The sequence below is a fragment of the Pelobates fuscus genome, chromosome 2 (genome assembly GCF_036172605.1).
Source record: "Pelobates fuscus isolate aPelFus1 chromosome 2, aPelFus1.pri, whole genome shotgun sequence".
NCBI lineage: Eukaryota > Metazoa > Chordata > Amphibia > Anura > Pelobatidae > Pelobates > Pelobates fuscus.
This window is the reverse complement of record NC_086318.1, coordinates 71,870,276-71,890,080: the sequence shown is the minus strand read 5'-3', so window position 1 is coordinate 71,890,080 and position 19,805 is coordinate 71,870,276. Positions and strand designations below refer to the sequence as shown.

The following is a 19,805-nucleotide window of genomic DNA, read 5'->3' as shown; positions in this document are numbered from 1 at the left end:
CCCCTAGCCACCCCCCAATAAAAATAAATCATCTTACCTGCCCCCTCTGGCTAATATTAGTGAGGAAGGCAATTAAAATAATATCTGCTGAAAAGCATGTATACTTACCATTAGAAGTCTTCTTTCTTTTAATTATTCTGTTATTTATCCCCCCAAAGAGCCTAAAATAAAACCATTAATACAGACAACACTAATAAAAATAAAAAAAGGCACAATCACAAAAAAAACACTGCATTAAAAAAATAATCCATCTTCAACCATGGGGGATGCATTGTAGACTGAGCTCTGATAGTAGGAGAAACCCTTATACAAGCTTTCACATGCTATCTCATCTATTGTAATATGTACCAAGAGATCTCTGATTGGTTGGCAAGCAAGTTTTGAGAGAAATCTCAGATAGAGGTGCTCCCTCCAGCCTTGACTTGAGGTTGCTGCTTTTGTGGTAGCTCTAGGAAAACCTTACCACACTTACTTCAAAGTCCATTCATGTTTTATTAAAACACCTGAGTTTGGGAAAATACTGTTTAGTTTAAACATATGCTATATTATAATGTTATATGTGTTAGAAAAGCTAGATGTTTAGATATGCTTCTGCAGCTGAAAATGAACGTCTAACTGGATATTAATTTATTTTTTTAACCCCTTAAGGACCAAACTTCTGGAATAAAAGGGAATCATGACATGTCAGACATGTCATGTGTCCTTAAGGGGTTAATCTCCTTCCTTGGTTTTAACAAACATACATGACGTACTAAAACACATTACTGGGAGAGGATGGCCTAATTTCATTATTATAAAAATACAAATGTGAATGACAGGAGATCTGGGAGGAGTTACTAATAGTAGTAGAGATAAGTATATAGTAGCACAGAATCTGACGAGCAACACTAAATCATATATGAATGAGAAGTGTATCATTCCTGAGAACAGAACTGCTAAGTCTCCAGAGAGAAAGGGACGGAGAGTCACCAGCTGTACAAATACACAGCACTGCTATTTCTACATCACTGTAAGTAATCCTATGCTGACATTTTGCACTTCGTTATCATTATTTATATTATTTATTGTACAAGCCAATGTTTCTAAATGAAAAGTGATGGGAGTTGCTTTAAACATTCCATTACAATTTGAACATATTTCCCCAGAGTAGACTTCTGTAAATTGTTTATTGTATTATTAAAACTGTAGTGCTAAACAAGTTCCCTCCTCTGAACTTGATGGACACATGTCTCTTTTCAGCTATGTAATTATGTGACCTATCTCTCACTCACTTTTGATATATCACTTGGATACTGCACAAATTCCGTGGCTTCTAACAGTACCTGCCTTATACTTAGATACTTGATGTTTGACTAGTACATGTTTAAATTAATTATTTAACTGTAGGGTTACATGCACATTATTAATATCTGCTAAATTTCCCTCTTTCCTCCCAGCTCCATTTATCGGCTCTATCCCCCTCGACCAAGCCCCATTTCATCCAGCTACCTCTCTCTAGCTTTACCTTCCTCTCTCTTCAAATCTCTATCTACCTCTCTCCTCCAGCTTAATCTCACTCAGTCTCTCCCAGCATCATGTCATTCTTTCCTCCAAGCTCCTGTTTAGGCAATATATTATGCACCCCAACATAGGTGATGACATATTCAGTTAGTTCTATCTGCTTGGTTCACTTGGGTCCCTGATATAGAGTATTCAGAAGAGTTGAAGAAAACTGTGTTTCTTATCTTGATTCCTCATAATACTAATCATCTGCTGGTGCTCTCCCTGCAGGTTGATGTTGTACACATCAGCCCCATCCTTACAAACTCACTTCTTTAATGTTATCTTTGCTTATAGTCTCACCATTACACCTCATATGCAATCTATCCTCAAATCATGTTGATTCCAGGTTAAAGGCACTGCCTGCATCACCCATTTCTTACTCAAGATTTTACTAATCTCTTGTAATTTATCGCACTGCTTAATGTAACTCTGTTTTAATTGTTTTTAACAGAAACTATACGGCATCCCTTCAAACCATAGTAAATTCTGCTGTCAGGCTTATTTTTCTCTCCCATCGCTTCACTCACACTTCTGTCAATCGTACGTTGATTTCCTCTACCCTACAAAATGTTAACTCTTACCTACAACACTAAGAAACTCTACTCCATGCTAATTGTGTTCACTAATTCATAAATACACTCCTTCTTGGTCACTCTGCTCTGCCGATAACCGTCTTCTGTCCATTGCTTGTAGCCATCCTGCTCACTTGCTCTTATAGGAATTCTTCTGGGCAGCTTAACTTTTATGGAAAAGCTTGCCTTCTCCCATCAGACTCTCTCCTAGTCCACTATGGCATTTAACTTGCAGCTGCTGTAAGGAGCAAGTGCTGTTAAAACAATATTGGAGGGAGTTTTTGATTTTTGGCACTCTAACTAACAGCTGAGTGCACAAACCTTTTATGAATAGCAATGATTTATAATCAGAAAATAAGTTTGCAGTGTGTACTCTAGTGTCATCTACTGCAGATAAGCAGACCAAGGGTAATTTAAAACATGTGTGAAGGTAGAGGGAACCGGTGGATGAATGTACCCATACCTTAGGTTACCTCAACCCCTTCAGCACGGAGTCAATAGTGCACATTCTGATCAAAACAAAACGTAAACAAAAACTGGAATTTGCGCTATATGTCTGTTCACCCGTAGTTCCCCTCTTTCAAATTATATGCACCCACACTTATTATATATCATTTTGTTCAGGAGAAACAGGGCTTTAATCTACCATTAACTATTCATATATGGAACATAATTTATTTTGAATAAAATTAAAAAAAATGTGAGAAAATAAGATTTTTTTTTTAATTTGCATTTCCGTCTGACATTTTAACTGTGAATGTCATAACACTGTTAGGTTTTACTGCAAAAAATGCACATATTTGTAATCAGCGATGTCTCACGAGTACAACAGTACCCCCCATTAACAGGTTTTATGTTGTTTTGTAAAGTTACAGGGTCGAATATAGAACATTCCATTTTCAAATTGAAATTTTCCAGATTAGTAATGTTACCTTTGAGACGGTGTGGTCAGGGCCGCCATCAGGGGGTGACAACCGTGACGGTTGTCATGGGCCCGGCGGTCCTGGGGGGCCCGGACTGCTTTGGCAGTCCAGGGCCCCACAATTACACTCTGCACATATATATAGCGATCATCGCTATATATATGTGCAGCCGCGGCCCCCCCGGCTCCCTGTATTTGCAGAGGGGGCCCAGCGGACTGCAGGAGCACTTTCCAGCATTTGCCTGTCTCTAACTCCCGCGAGATGTGCGGTCGGTAGAGCGTTGCCATGGGTTACCATGGCAACGCTCCGCGCGACGCGCAAACCACGTCTCGCGGGAGTTAGAGACAGGCAAATGCTGGAAAGTGCTCCTGCAGTCCGCTGGGCCCCCTCTGCAAATACAGGGAGCCCCAGAATGCCATCTGACCACCAGGGATCAAAGGATCTTCCCCCCTCCCTGAACCAGGTAAGAAACAGGGAGGGGGAAATAACTTTCATTACATTCATACATGCATTACTAAACACACTAACACACACTGCATCCACTACACTAACACACACACTGCATCCACTACACTAACACACACACACTGCATTCACTGCACTAACACACCCACTGCATCCACTACACTAACACACACACTGCATCCACTGCACTAACACACACACTGCATCCACTGCACTGACACACACACTGCATCCACTACACTAACACACACACTGCATCCACTACACTAACACACACACACACTGCATCCACTGCACTAACACACACACTGCATCCACTACACTAACACACACACTGCATCCACTGCACTAACACACACACTGCATCCACTGCACTAACACACACACTGCATCCACTACACTAACACACACACACTGCATCCACTGCACTAACACACACACTGCATCCACTACACTAACACACACACACTGCATCCACTGCACTAACACACACACTGCCTCCACTGCACTAAAACACACACTGCATCCACTGCACTAACACACACACTGCCTCCACTACACTAACACACACACACTGCATCCACTTCACTAACACACACACTGCATCCACTGCACTAACACACACACTGCATCCACTGCACTAACACACACACTGCATCCACAACACTAACACACACACTGCATCCACTGCACTAACACACACACTGCATCCTGAACACTAACACACACTCTGCATTCACTACACTAACACACACACACTGCATCCACTGCACTAACACACACACTGCATCCACTGCACTAACACACACACTGCATCCACTGCACTAACACACACACTGCATCCACTGCACTAACACACACACTGCATCCACTGCACTAACACACACACTGCATCCACTGCACTAACACACACACTGCATCCACTGCACTAACACACACACACTGCATCCTCAACACTAACACACACTCTGCATTCACTGCACTAACACACACACTGCATCCACTGCACTAACACACACACTGCATCCACTGCACTAACACACACACTGCATCCACTACACTAACACACACTCTGCATCCACTACACTAACACACACTCTGCATTCATTACACTAACACACACACTGCCTCCACAACACTAACATACACACTGCATTCACTACACTAACACACACACTGCATCCACTGCACTAACACACACACTGCATCCACTGCACTAACACACACACTGCATCCACTGCACTAACACACACACACTGCATCCTCAACACTAACACACACTCTGCATTCACTGCACTAACACACACACTGCATCCACTGCACTAACACACACACTGCATCCACTACACTAACACACACTCTGCATCCACTACACTAACACACACTCTGCATTCATTACACTAACACACACTCTGCATTCATTACACTAACACACACACTGCCTCCACAACACTAACATACACACTGCATTCACTACACTAACACACACACTGCATCCACTACACTAACACACACACTGCATCCACTACACTGACACATGCACTGTATTCACTACACTGACACACACTCTGCATCCACTACATTGACACACACACTGCATCCACTACACTGACACACACACTGTATTCACTACACTGACACACACTCTGCATCCACTACACTAACACACACACACTGCATCCACTACACTAACACACACACTGCATTCACTACACTAACACACACACTGCATCCACTACATTGACACACACACTGCATCCACTACACTGACACATGCACTGTATTCACTACACTGACACACACTCTGCATCCACTACACTAACACACACACTGCATTCACTACACTAACACACACACTGCATTCACTACACTAACACACACACTGCATCTACTAAACACACTGTATTCACTACACTAACACACTGTATTCACTACACTGACACACACACTGTATTCACTACACTGATACACACACTGTATTCACTACACTGACACACACACTGTATTCACTACACTGACACACACACTGTATTCACTACACTGACACACACGCTTTATTCACTACACTGACACACACGCTTTATTCACTACACTAACACACATGCTTTATTCACTACACTAACACACACACTGCATCCACTACACTAACACACACATACTGTATTCATTACACTGACACACACATACTGTATTCACTACACTGACACACTCTGCATTCACTACACTGACACACACTCTGCATCCACTACACTAACACACACACTGCATCCACTACACTAACACACACACTGCATCCACTACACTAACACACACACTCTGCATTCACTACACTGACACATACTCTGCATTCACTACACTGACACACACTCTGCATTCACTACACTGACACACACTCTGCATTAACTATACACACAGCATCCACTACACAAACATCCTGTATTCACAGTACACGCACTACATCCACCACACATTTAAACATTCCGCATTCACTATACACAGACACTGCGTCTAATACATACACTACATCCACTAAACACATTGCATCTAGTACACACAAAAACTACATCCACTACACAAACACACTACATCCACTACACACACTGCATCCGCTACACAAACACACACTCTGCATTCACTGCACAAACAGTATCTAAAACACACAAACACTACATCCATTACACACATTCTAATTCACTTCCACTATACACACCACATTCAGTCCTGCATCATTGTCTGCGGACTAGGTAAGAGTCCTGTGGGCGGACTCGTGGGGGGATGGGGCGGGCCGGGGGGGGATGGGGCGGGGGGGCCCAGACCTTGTGCTTTGTCAGGGGCCCCAAAATTTCTGGTGGCGGCCCTGGGTGTGGTAGCCCAGGAATGAGAATTACCCCCATAATGGCATAGCATTTGAAAAAGTAGACAAGCCAAGGTATTGAAAGTGGGGTATGTTTAGTCTTTTTTAGTAGCCACTTAGTCACAAACACTGACCATTAACACCACCCCCATGTTATCGCAGTGAAATGCGACCCAACGGTACCTCACGAGGTTCCCCCCAAGCTCCACCACTACCACAATAGGGAACAGTTCCAGAAATGTGAGGTTCTTGGTCAGACCCCCGGCGTGCCATGCCTCCAGCTACCTGGTTGCGCACCAATGAGGGCCCAACACTGCCCCAAAACCAACAGACCCTGCCGCATCTGTGAACAGGTTCAGTTAGCTGTTTGATACCTCAGGGACCTGCCAATATGCCAATATGCCAATATTAAACCCTTCCAAGAACACATCCCATACCGCGAGGACGTCCCGCAAGGGGCGAGTGAGCCGCACAAAATGGTGCAGCTGCGACGCCCCGGACGTGGCCACAGCCAACCTCCTGTTAAACACCCGCCCCATGGGCATTATCCGGCATGCAAAGTGCAATTTTCGACTGCAGCTGCCACAATGGAATTTTTCAGAGACCCCAGCGGGACACCATCAGCACCCGCAATTCCACCACCTTCTCCGCCGGTAGGCGACATTCCCGAGCGACAGAGTCAATGCCCAGGAAACTCAAACTGTTTTATCGGGCGCCAACGGAACCCCGAATGACCGCAAGACCGATTCCAAGGAGCACAGCACATGGGACCATATGGGTGACCCCGCGGACCCAATGCAGAGGAAATCATTCAAATAGTGGAAGATGGAGTACCACCCTGACTCCTCCCTAACTACCCAATCCAGGAATGTACTAAAACATGCAAAATAAAAACAGGAGATTGAGCACCCGATGGGCAAGCAAAGCGCCACATAGTAATTACTCTCGAAGTAGCAACCCAGAAGGTGGTGACACCCTGGGTGAACTGGGAGTAAGCAAAAGACCGACTTGATGTCTGCCTTGGCCATGAGAGCGCCCGGGCCTGCAGTCTTGACCATGTGCACCGATACGTCGAACAAGGCATATGACACCCAGCAAAGTTCCTCGTCAATGTGCCATTCACGGAACTCCCGGGGGTAGGACAGATGGTGGATAACAAATACAAAAAAAGTCCTGCACTCAAACTGCCATTACTCCTGGGCAGAAGCCCAGGAGTACACATTAGCCCACATACATGCAGTAAAAACAAAAGAAAAAAGTTACCTGCGTTTTTTCCCATGTATATTTAAACAAATGGAGGTTTTTAGTTAGAGAGGGTATGCCCACCTACCATGTCAAGGCAGACCTCTTAGGTGGGTCCTAACTCTAACCATTCACCTTGCGTGGGTGCCAGACTTAGATTTCCATATGTTTTTGGGGTACTTTCGGGATGTTGTTAAAATGTATGTTTTCTGTGCCTGGAGAAAATTGAGTTTAGTACAGTTCAGGGGTCAAGTCCTGGGGAAAAAAGGAACTCACCCAAGATCCAAGATATTGTACGGAGGGGGTGTCAGTGTGTTATGGGGGTGACAGGGTCCATGTGTGGGAGGGTGACAGGGTGCATGTATGGGTGGAGAGGTGACAGGGTGTGTGACAGGGTTTGTGGGGAGGCTGTGACGGTATGTGGGGAGACAGGGTGGGGATGGCTGTGACAAGGTAGAAACATAAAAACATACAATGTGACGGCAGATAAGAACCATTCGGCCCATCTAGTCTGCCCAATTTTCTAAATACTTTCATTAGTCCCTGGCCCTATCTTATAGTTAGGATAGCCTTATGCCTATCCCACGCATGCTTAAACTCCTTTACTGTGTTAACCTCTACCACTTCAACTGGAAGGCTATCCCATGCATCCACTACCCTCTCAGTAAAGTAATACCTTCTGATATTATTTTGAAACCTTTGTCACTCTAATTTAAGACTAAGTCCTTTGGTTGTGGTAGTCTTTCTTCTTTTAAATATAGTCTCCTCCTTTACTGTGTTGATTGCCTTTATGTATTTAAATGTTTCTATTATATCCCCCCTGTCTCGTCTTTCCTCCAAGCTATACATGTTAAGATCCTTTAACCTTTCCTGGTAAGTTTTATCCTGCAATCCATGAACCAGTTTAGTAGCCCTTCTCTGAACTCTCTCTAAGGTATCAATATCCTTCTGAAGATACGGTCTCCAGTACTGCGTACAATACTCCAAGTGAGGTCTCACCAGTGTTCTGTACAATGGCATGAGCACTTCCCTCTTTCTACAGCTAAAACCTCTCCCTATACAACCAAGCATTCTGCTAGCATTTCCTTCTGCTCTATTACATTGTCTGCCTACCTTTAATTCATCAGAAATAATCACCCCTAAATCCCTTTCCTCAGATGTTGAGGTTAGGACTCTATCAAATATTTTGTACTCTGCCCTTGGGTTTTTACGTCCAAGATGCATTATCTTGCACTTATCCACATTAAATGTCAGTTGCCACAACTCTGACCCTTTTTCTAGTTTACCTAAATCATTAGCCATTTGGCTTATCCCTCCTGGAACATCAACCCTGTTACATATCTTAGTATCATTAGCAAAAAGACATACCTTACCATCAAGACCTGCAATATCACTAATAAAAATATTAAAGAGCATGGGTCCAAGTACAGATCCCTGAGGTACCCCACTGGTGACAAGCCCAAGCTTCGAATATACTCCACTGACAACAACCCTCTGTTGCCTGTCACTCAGCCACTGCCTCACCCATTCAACAATATTGGAATCCAAACTTAAAGATTGCAGTTTATTGAAAGCCTTACTGAAATCTAGGTAAGCAATGTCTACTGCACCACCCTGATCTATAATTTTAGCTACCCAAAAAAAAAAAAATAAGATTAGTTTGGCATGATCTCACTGAAGTAAACCCATGTTGTCTCTGATCTTGAAATCCATGTGATTTTAGATGTTCAACAATCCTAGTCTTTAACATGGTTTCCATCACTTTCCCCACTACTTAATTAAGGCTTACTGGCCTATAGTTGCCCGACTCCACCCTATTACCTTTCTTGTGAATGGGCACAACATTCGCTAACTTCCAATCTTCTGGGACTACTCCTGTTATCAATGATTGGTTAAATAAATCTGTTAATGGTTTTGCTAGTACACCACTAAGCTCTTTTAATAGCTTTGGGTGTATTCCATCAGGTCCCATTGACTTATTTGTCTTTACTTTTGACAATTGAAATAGACCCTCTTCCTCTGTAAACTCACGTGTAATATATAACTCATTTATCCTTTTTCTTAACTGAGGTCCTTCTCCTTCATTTTTATCTGTAAATACCGAACAAAAATATTAATTGAGGCAGTCAGCTAGACCTTTATCCTCTTCTACATACCTTCCTTCTTTTGTTTTTAATCTAACTAATCCTTGTTTTACTTTTCTTTTCTCATTTATGTATCTAAAAAAAGATTTGTCCCCCTTTTTACTGACTGTGCTATTTTCTCTTCTGTGTGTTATTTGGAAGCTCTTATAACTTGCTTAGCCTCTTTCTGCCTAATCTTATAGATCATTCTGTCTTCCTCACTTTTTTTTTATAATTAGTAAATGCTAACTTTTTGTTTTTTACTATTTTGGCCACATCTGCGGAGTACCACAATGGGTACTTGGATTTTTTGCTTTTACTGACAAGCCTAATGCAATTTTCTGTTGCCTTCAGTACTGCAACTTTTAAATAATCCCATTTCTCTTGGACGCCATTTAAATTGCTCCAGTCTGATAATGACTCCTTTACACATATTCTAATTTTAGAAAAGTCTGTTTTTCTAAAGTCTAAAACTTATGTTTTTGTGTGGTGTGACTCAGTCACTGTTCTTATATTAAACCACACTGACTGATGATTACTGGATCCTAAACTTTCACTTACAGTAATATCGGATACCAAATCTCCATTTGTTAACACTAAATCTAGTATGGCCTCTTTACGAGTTGGCTCCTCAACGACTTGTTTTAGAGACAATCCCAGTAGGGAGTTTAGAATATGTGTGCTCCTGGCACAAGCAGCTATTTTTGTTTTCCAATTCACATCAGGAAGATTAACCCCTTAAGGACACATGACGTGTGTGACATGTCATGATTCCCTTTTATTCCAGAAGTTTGGTCCTTAAGGGGTTAAAGTCACCCATGTTGATAACTTCCCCATTCATTGTCATTTTAGCTATTTCCTCAACTAGTAGATTATCTAACTCTTCAATTTGTCCTGGGGACCTATAAATCACACCTACACGAATTACTGTGTGATTACCAAATTCTAACGTAACCCAAACGGACTCTATGTTCACCTCACTAACTTTTATTAGGCTAGATTTTATGCTATCCTTCACATAGAGGGCCACCCCTCCCCCTTTCCTGCATTCCCTGTCTTTTCTATATAAAGAGAACCCTGGTATTGCTATGTCCCAGTCATTTTTCTCATTATACCATGTCTCAGTAACAGCGACTAAATCTACACTATCAGTTGCCATTATTGCCACAAGTTCATGGATCTGATTCCCTAAACTGCGAGCATTTGTAGACATGACTCTAAGCTTATCATTTTTTAACACACTTGCTACAGGCACCTTCTGTCCTTGTTTTGGGGGACAATTGGATTGATGTTTTATCACCCTTTTGCCCCCCCTCCTAGTTTAAATACATCCTAGCAAAACCTCTGAACTGCTCACTGAGAACATTTGTTCCCTTTTGAGAAAGATGCAAACCATCTTTTTTGTACAGTTTATTTCCATTCCAAACAGAGCTACCATGAGAAATAAAGCCAAATCCTTGCTCCCGACACCATTCACCAAGCCACAAGTTAAAGTCCCTAATACGCATCCGCCTGTCGTTCTGAGTGTTATGCACAGGCAGAACTTCAGAGAATGACAGTGTGGAAGCAACCTCCCGTTCATCATTGGCAAAAACACTAAAAACGTCCTTAACCTCTGAAACCTCATTGCAAGCCAAGTCATTTGTCCCTAGATGGACAAGTACATCCAATTCCCCTTCCTGCTTTGCTCACTTAACAATATTACAGATACGTCTCCTGTCTCTATGAGCAGTAGCTCCGGGAAGACACCTCACAAGACCACCATTGTCCATCTCCACACCTCTTATGATGGAATACCCAACAACAACTGCTTTCTATTAGGCCTCACCATCGTCTTCAAGCCTCTCTGCACAACACCACTAGCCTCAGTGCCTCTCTCCACAACACCACTAGCCTCAGTGCCTCTCTGCACAACACCTCTAGCCTCAGTGCCTCTCTCCACAACACCACTAGCCTCAGTGCCTCTCTCCACAACACCACTAGCCTCAGTGCCTCTCTCCACAACACCACTACCCTCAGTGCCTGTCTCCATAACACCATTACACTCTGAAAGTGCAGAAAATGAATTATGTAGAGCAACAGACTGTGCAATATGCCTTTTATCCACAACTCTAAGTCTACCAGATCCTACAGTGATCCATCTGCCATTCCTATTATGTCTCTGCGGTAGTGGCTTTGCAGCAGTTCCAGCCTGAGTAATTTACAAATCTCAGACTTCAAAAATACAATCTCCTGCCGCAAGATAGAGAACTGTCTACAGATTAGACAACAACCAATTTTTAAAAAATTGGAATGTGAAACAAATGCATAGCAACTATTACACTGAACTAAGTCTGCCATTCCACTGAGGTGAATTAATTTAAATCAAACAAATTACTTTTTATTTATCCTCCTGAATACCTCAGATTACCTCCAGGTTATCTCCAACCACACACTTAGAAGCAACACTTAGATGAAGCAACCAAGCTCTATTAGCCAAGCTAATGACAACAATTCATCCTCAAATCACCTCCCACTAGGAATGTTTAACACCTGGGTAGGCCTCTGCTTATTTGCAAACAATAGCTAATTTAAACAGCAATCAATAGCAAGTAGCTAACTAATCAAATCAAATGCCTTATAATTACCAACAGGAAATCAAACCTTGTGCAATCAGTAACCTTTTCCTACAGATTAATCTTACCTGTAACAGTAAAAAAAGAAAACTCTTAGCACAAATCTTAGACAGTTGAAGCTTCTGTAAAACTCTCCAGAATATCTCCAACCACACACACTTAGAAGCAACACTTAGATGAATCAACCAAGCGATGGAAGGCTGTGAGAGGGTAGGGGGCCATGAAATGGTAGGGGGCTGTGAGTGGGTAGGGGGCTGTGAGTGGGTAGGGGGTCTGTATGGTGTGTAGGGGGTCTGTATGGTGTGTAGGGGGTCTGTATGGTGTGTAGGGGGTCTGTATGGTGTGTAGGGGGTCTGTATGGTGGGCAGGGAGTCTGTATGGTTGGCAGGGGGTCTGTATGATGGGTAGGGGGTTGTAAGGTGGTTAAGGGGTTGTGAGGTGGGTCTGTAATGCGGGTAGGGGTCTGTAATGTGGGTAGGGGTCTGTATGGTGGGTAGGGTTCTGTATGGTGTGTAGTGGGGTTGTATGGTGGGTAGGGGGTTGTAAGAGAGACTGTGAGTGGGTAGGAGGGCTGTGAAATGGGTAGGGGGTAGGGGTGCTGTATGGTGGGTAAAGGGCCTGTGAGGTGGGTAGGTGGGCTGTGAGCTGGGTAGGGGAGCTGTATGGTGGGTACACACACACTTATTTTAAAAATCCACACAGCTCTTTCTTTACCTGGGGAGCAGTGGGGCTGCTGTGCAGGCAGTTAAGGTCCAGGCGGCGGCGAGTGAGTGCTGATCTGTGAGCTCTTCCTGCTCAGCTCCCTCGCGTGCCGCAGAGTGAAGCAGGGAGACAGAATATGACGTCACTATATGCATCACTCTGCGGTGCGTTAGGGAGTTGAGCAGGGAGAGCTCAATGATCGGCGCTCCCTCGCCGCCTGCTGCCCACCTGCCTGCTAGGCTAACAAGGAAAATGCATTGTTTGCCTCTCAGGCAAACAAGTCCTGCAGGACTGCTAACGGCAATGGCGTTACTGCTGTGGAAAAAGTGCAGGAACACCATTCCTGCAGGACTTGAGCCCTGGTACAGTTCCTGACTCAATTATCTCTCAGGCACAGGAGGGAGGAATAACCCTGTTTTTTGTGGAAGTGTCCTGGATATACACCCAGTCACAGGCAGACAGTCGTACACACAGTCACGCGCACAGTCACACACCGAGTCACAGGCAGACAGTCACACAGGCAGGCACAGGTAGACTGCCACACACACAGTCACAGACAGACAGTCGGACATGCAGTCAGAAGCAGACAGCAACACACACAGTGACAGGCAGACAGCCACACACTGTCACATACAGTCACAGGCAGACAGTCACACAGTCACAGACAGTCACAGGCAGACAGTCACACAGTCACAGACAGACTGTCACACACACAGTCACAGACAGACAGTCACACACACACACACACTCACAGGCAGACAGTCACATACACATACACACACACCCACAGTCACAGGCAGACCGTCACACACACACACACTCACAGGCAGACAGTCACATACACATACACACACACCCACAGTCACAGGCAGACCGTCACACACACACACAGTCACAGGCAGACAGTCACACACACACACAGTCACAGGCAGACAGTCAAAGGCAGACAGTAAAAATGAAAATGCAGTGCACTCCCTTATCTACTAAACAGCTACTTTGGTGCTGACTGATTGGTCAGCACAAAAGTAGCTGTTTAGTAGATAAGGGAGTGCACTGGATTTTCATTTTTACTGTACTTATTGGCCCCCCGCAGCACCCCATCAAAGCATGTCCAGGTGAGTGCAGCCAACCCCTTGTTTTCTCAGTCAAAGGCAGACAGTCACACACAGCCACTCTCACTTACTGACAGTAGAGGCTGTGCTGTAGAGGAGTGGATTCACTGAAGCCCCTGGTGTGTAGTAGTTGGGGAAGCAGGGACTCCTTCCTGCTTCCCTTCTGTGTGCAGCAGTAAGAGCAGCGATGGAGGCTGTCACCCGGGGCAGACCACATCCCCTGCCCCCTTAGTACGCCACTGACTCTAAGAACCATATTCACTACAGTCCATGGAGTGCCCTGGTGTTGCAAAGTCATTTGACACTGGGTCTTTTCTTGTTATTAACTGCTGTATTGGCCCTTTTACATCATATTGTGTTATTCACTTTAGATGTACTGTATTGATTATTTATATAGAGCACAATAAATAATATACCATGATTATAAAAAAAATATTCACTTTTTAATTGATGTTAACTGAGACAAAACGTGATTATGTCAGGAGAGATGACCAGGTTGTGTCTCATTTAACATTAAATTAAAACTTCATTGCATATCCGAGTCTTTCCTTTACATTTTAAATTCAGTAGCTAACACTCAAACAGTAGAATTCCCAAATAACAATTATCTAATGTTGATTGTAAATGTTTGTGATTAATATAAAAGAGTAACTGACTTGCTTTAACCCATTAAGGACACATGACATGTCATGATTCCATTTTATTCCAGAAGTTTGGTCCTTAAGGGGTTAAGGGTGCAAGTCTATGACCCTATAGACAATCATTTAATATATTCCAATGATTTCTATGGAAATTGTTGGAAAGTTCAAACATTCTAAAAATTTGCAACAAAAGTTTCTTGTGAGATCTATAGTGTAACCTGAGAATCATAACTGTAGGCACATTAGAGCTCTGCGTACAATTATATATAATAGTGTTACGGTAATAGTGTTAGGGGTTAATACCAATGAGGACGTTCCCTTTCCGAATGAAGAAGCAGCTAACAGCAGTTCCAATTAGCCGAACAGGAACGATACGAAATCCTTCACGGATCAAACAGCCGAACGAGTAAATCATACAAATCCTATACCACCAAGTACGAGACCAAGCTCTGTATTGAGGGTTAAGCAGAGATCTGGTTTATTGAGGGCTACCTGCCCAGTATTTATGCAGGTCTCCCACCTGGTGGACACTCCCTTAGGGGACCAGATGGATGACTGGGACTATATGGATACAGTAGCCAATCACAGTGGCACAAGCATAAACACTCCCCTTTGGTGTAGATAAACCCTCCTCTCTATCCTGGAGATAATTGGGAAGTAATCCAATTATCTCCATGGATAGAGGCTAAACTCCATTTTGTACCTGAACATAAAAATACAATAAAATCAATAACTTAAAATTTTACGAACAGAATCCCCACATTCAACGTATCTCCAGATAGCTGGGATCTGAGCACACATTCTTACTGAATGCTGCTCAGATCCTATACATACAGTTCAATCGCCATAGAGCCAAAGTCTATCACATTGTCTTTTGGTATACGAACGGGCTCCTTGGGATGGCTATCTGGGGTGCGTCTATTCGTGCCAGAAAGTACCGAATGGACCGACGTTCGTGTGCTGGATGGCAGAGAAGGGAGGTCGGCGGCTTCAGCAGTGTTCGTGCAAAATAGTGTCCATTTTCAGTTCCATAGTTTGGGCACCGAACACCGCTGGCCGTTCGGGACTTTAAAATGGCCGCCGCCACGTGGGAGTTACACGAACAGCAACCTCCCAATGTTCACCAATTAAGCTGCGGTTAACCGCAGCTTCTGGGAGGTCAATTGATGGCACACTCTAGTTCCCAGGTGGTCGATCGTTCGGTAGTTTACTCGGTAGTTTGTGAAATAAGTGAACGGAGGGTACAGACAGGCAATTAACCGCAAGATAGACGAAGGCAACGGAATAGAAGCACAGTTCCAAGACAGAGGGGTCTGTCACAAATAGTAATAATAAGAATAATAATAACTAGTTATTACACATTTACAATTTTTCTTTTCTCAAGGGCACTACATTGAAAGCAAATAGTTGCAATGTCATAAAATTATAATGCCTATTAGTTTTCTAATTTCTTTTTTGTTCTCTCCTACAGCTGAATTAGAAACTTGCAGTATTACTACAATGCTCAGAGCTCCAATGATACTTACCTTGTTGCTGTCCATGGTATCATTAGGAATAATTTATAGAGCGATGATTAAACAGAACAGCATTGATCCTGGCAATTATAAATGGCTTGGAAATGTAATGTTCAACACTGATAAACAAAAATGGATTCAAATAAAGAATATACTATTTCAACAATCACCTAGATTAACTTATAACAACTTAGAAACTACAATTTCTAAAAGCATAACTCAGGATGATATTGCAACTGAAGGAAATGACGTCTTCACTTCAGTCAGTACCACAAGTAAATTGTTGAAAACTACAGACAATAAGATGTACAATCATGTAAATCCATCACATGTTCTAGGACCAGGCAATGGTATAATATTTCTAGAGACTGGGAGGAGGACACAGCTACCTTCCTTGGTGCTATGTGCAATTGAATCAGCTGCTCGTGTATATCATGATAGGCCAGTAGTTTTCTTTACAAATGGATTGTCTGAAAATAACTCAGTGAGTGATGAGGATCCCACCCAATTGAGAATACCATTTCTTTCATCTTTTCCAAACATCTATGTCTTCCCTTTAAAACTAGAAAAAGTGTTTAAGGATACACCACTTTTACCATGGTACCAAAAGGTAAGTTTATTAATTAAAGAAATACACAATGGATGGATTTACCAGTGGGTCTCAAATAGGGTGACACGTGGCACACTGGTTTACCTCAATTCACCTTAAAGTTTGCCACAAACACATTCTTCCGGTCTATGCTAACTTAAATTAAGTCCTTTAAATGTGTTTTTTGTAAGTGTGACCATCAAAATTGGGATTCCCATCTGAAAAATAAAATGCATTAGTTAGTTTTGCTATTAGTATGCTTATCTCGTTTGTGAGGCTTCAAGTGAATGTGATATGCCCATTGTACAGCGCTACAGAATTTGATGGCGCTATATAAATAATAAAATAATAATATGCATAACTGCTGATGAAGGTCGAAATGAAAAATAAACTAGGTTTACCTAGGAAAAATTCTCTTATTAAAGTATTCCTTGGTCAAAAAGGATGAGTGTTATTGAATAGTCCAACAATAATATTATCATTAATAATATTAAATAATTTAGCAGAAATAGCCTTAGTTAGGGTCATTCATTAAACTGGGTTTTATGGAAACATGACAATGGAAATGTATGCCATAATCACTGAATTAAAAAAAAATCCCCAACACCACAAATTTATAACTCATCTTTTTCCAACATTTATATCTTCCCTTTAACACTGGAAGAAGTGCTTAAAGATACACCACATTTATTATGGTATCAAAAGATATGTTTATTCATGAGAGAAATGTATAAATGATTTGTTTATTTTTAATTCCATTTCAATGCAAAACAATTCCTGTTTAAGCAAGCTCTATTTATGAATATATTTCATACACAGTGAGTTAGTTAAAAAAAAAAAAAAAGTAAGCTATATAATATTTACGAGGTCTGTCTGGAAAGTATCTATCCATGTAATATGAAAAATAGAGAAGATAGATACAAGATAAAATAAACATTGCACACAGGACAATGATGCCCCAGTCCCCTTCAAAGTAGGTACATTGGCACCTCACACAGTCTCCCAGTGTCTCTTCCACTGTTCAAAACCCCCTGCAAAATCCTTTGTTGGAATTGCCATCAGCTGCCTTGTAGTATTTACCGGAATCTCATCAACGGTCTAAAATATCTTTCTTTTCAAAAGTGGTTTTAGTTTTGGGAAAAGCCCAGGGAGACAAATATTTCAACAGATTCTCGACCATCTTTTAATCATTTATGCCACACTTTATTTGTACTGCACTCATTGCATCATCCCCAAAAGCCTTCTGAATCATCCAAATAGTTTCAGTGGATGAATGTTCAAGCAGTTTCTGAAGACTGAATATAATGTGCTTTCTAAGAGGTATACAGTGAAAAAAATGCAATTGTTGTTACAAATATTGGACTAAAGGTCATGTCCACCAAATATGATAAGTGGTCCCTACCTCTCTACCACACATCAAGTTTGATGAGCAAGATATTTGTAATTGGGAGAAGTGCAGGAATGATGAATCTTCATCTCCCTCTTACTCTTAGCTGCTATAAAGTGATATGGGTGTTAAGTAATAAAATGGCAGGACCTCTGTATGTCCTCAGAGCAGCATGGATTTCTGTGTGTCACAGATGCTTTCATCAGTTTGCCTTTGCGATCGGAGTTAATAGATGTATCCTTTCACACATTTCATTTGTAGCTAATATTTTTCCATTAGTGGTCGCCTACCTAGGGTTCTAGGCTCTGATTATAGCCGGATTAGCAGCTACCAAGAGATGGAATTTGAAATGGATGTGGTGTTTGGGCATATCGGCCAGTAGCACAAAAAGTAAAAACAAACTGGCTTTGTGATGAAGGGAATGGCCTGTAGATTTGTTCATGAGTTCCCTCAGCTTCTCCCAAAATGGCTGGATCACCTGGTATTTTCACCTTATATGGAGAGTTACCCTCTCTGATTGGCGTCTTCAGCACTTGTTTGATCTAGACTTATCCTTATGGGCCAAGCTGACTGGAGCTAGGGACCAGCGGCGCAATATTTTCCTACTGAGTACTAGATGTGAGGTACAGTATAATAGATGTGCAACTTAAATCCTTTTCCCATCGTGATGTGTACAGGTGTCCCTGTATCAAATAAAAGTGGCTAAGTTTTGGTTTTTAGTTGTTGAACTTGTACAGGCAAGGGTTGTGTACCTGTGAAAACTACATCCTGATACATAGACATAATTGGATATGTGCTGGTTCTATTGATATTAAAGACATCCCGTTCAACATCCAGGCAAATGTTTTTTTCTTGGCCATTTTATGCAATTGTTTACTCATAGTCTAAAGTAGCAAGAGACTCTGTAGCTGCAGCAGCTAGGCCCATGAAAATTATCGCCAGCTCTACAAGAATGCTGCTTCTCCTTGCACTGCAGCCCTTCCTACCACAACTAGATCAAAAAGAAGAAACTAAGGGAATTCTTCAGAGTAATCTAGTCAGTGCCATCAAAGATAACTTTTACAGAAGAGGTAGAGCAAAGTACAGATATAGGGTTCCCATTGTCTGGTCTTGTTGTTGATGGTGGTGATTAATCCCACCACCATCAACATAATTTCTAGTAGCAGTAGTTAACCAAGTGTTAGTGTAGATGATAGTGTTGTGACAACTTCCACTGCCACCTGCATCTTCAGCAGCCACAAGGGAAAGGGTTGAGACTAATATATTACCCCCTGAGCAGTCCGGCCTCCAGGGCTGCTAGGCCCATGACAACCATCATGGTTGTCATGCTCTGATGGCGGCCCTGGTGTCACTGTTCCAAGTAAAATGCATTTGCACTACCCCTTTGTTTGTCATAAATATTATAAAAAGAGGCAGTCCAATCCAATGTTCCTCATAGAGTAGCATTAGGGACCTGAAGCTTGCATGACAAGTATCACGCGCACATTAAAGCATTCCCACAGGAAAGCATTGTATTAAATGCAT

The 19,805-nt window shown here is 42.4% G+C and overlaps 1 protein-coding gene across 1 annotated transcript in view; it reads left to right on the top strand.

Annotated features, from left to right (window-relative positions):
- The window catches only part of LOC134585294 (alpha-1,4-N-acetylglucosaminyltransferase-like), a 45,264-nt gene that overhangs the window by 17,255 nt on the left and 8,204 nt on the right, over positions 1-19,805 (top strand). Inside the window, exon 3 of the mRNA XM_063440713.1 lies at positions 16,263-16,915. Within this exon, the coding sequence (XP_063296783.1) occupies positions 16,263-16,915 (653 nt within the window). The remainder of the gene's footprint in view (positions 1-16,262; positions 16,916-19,805) is intronic.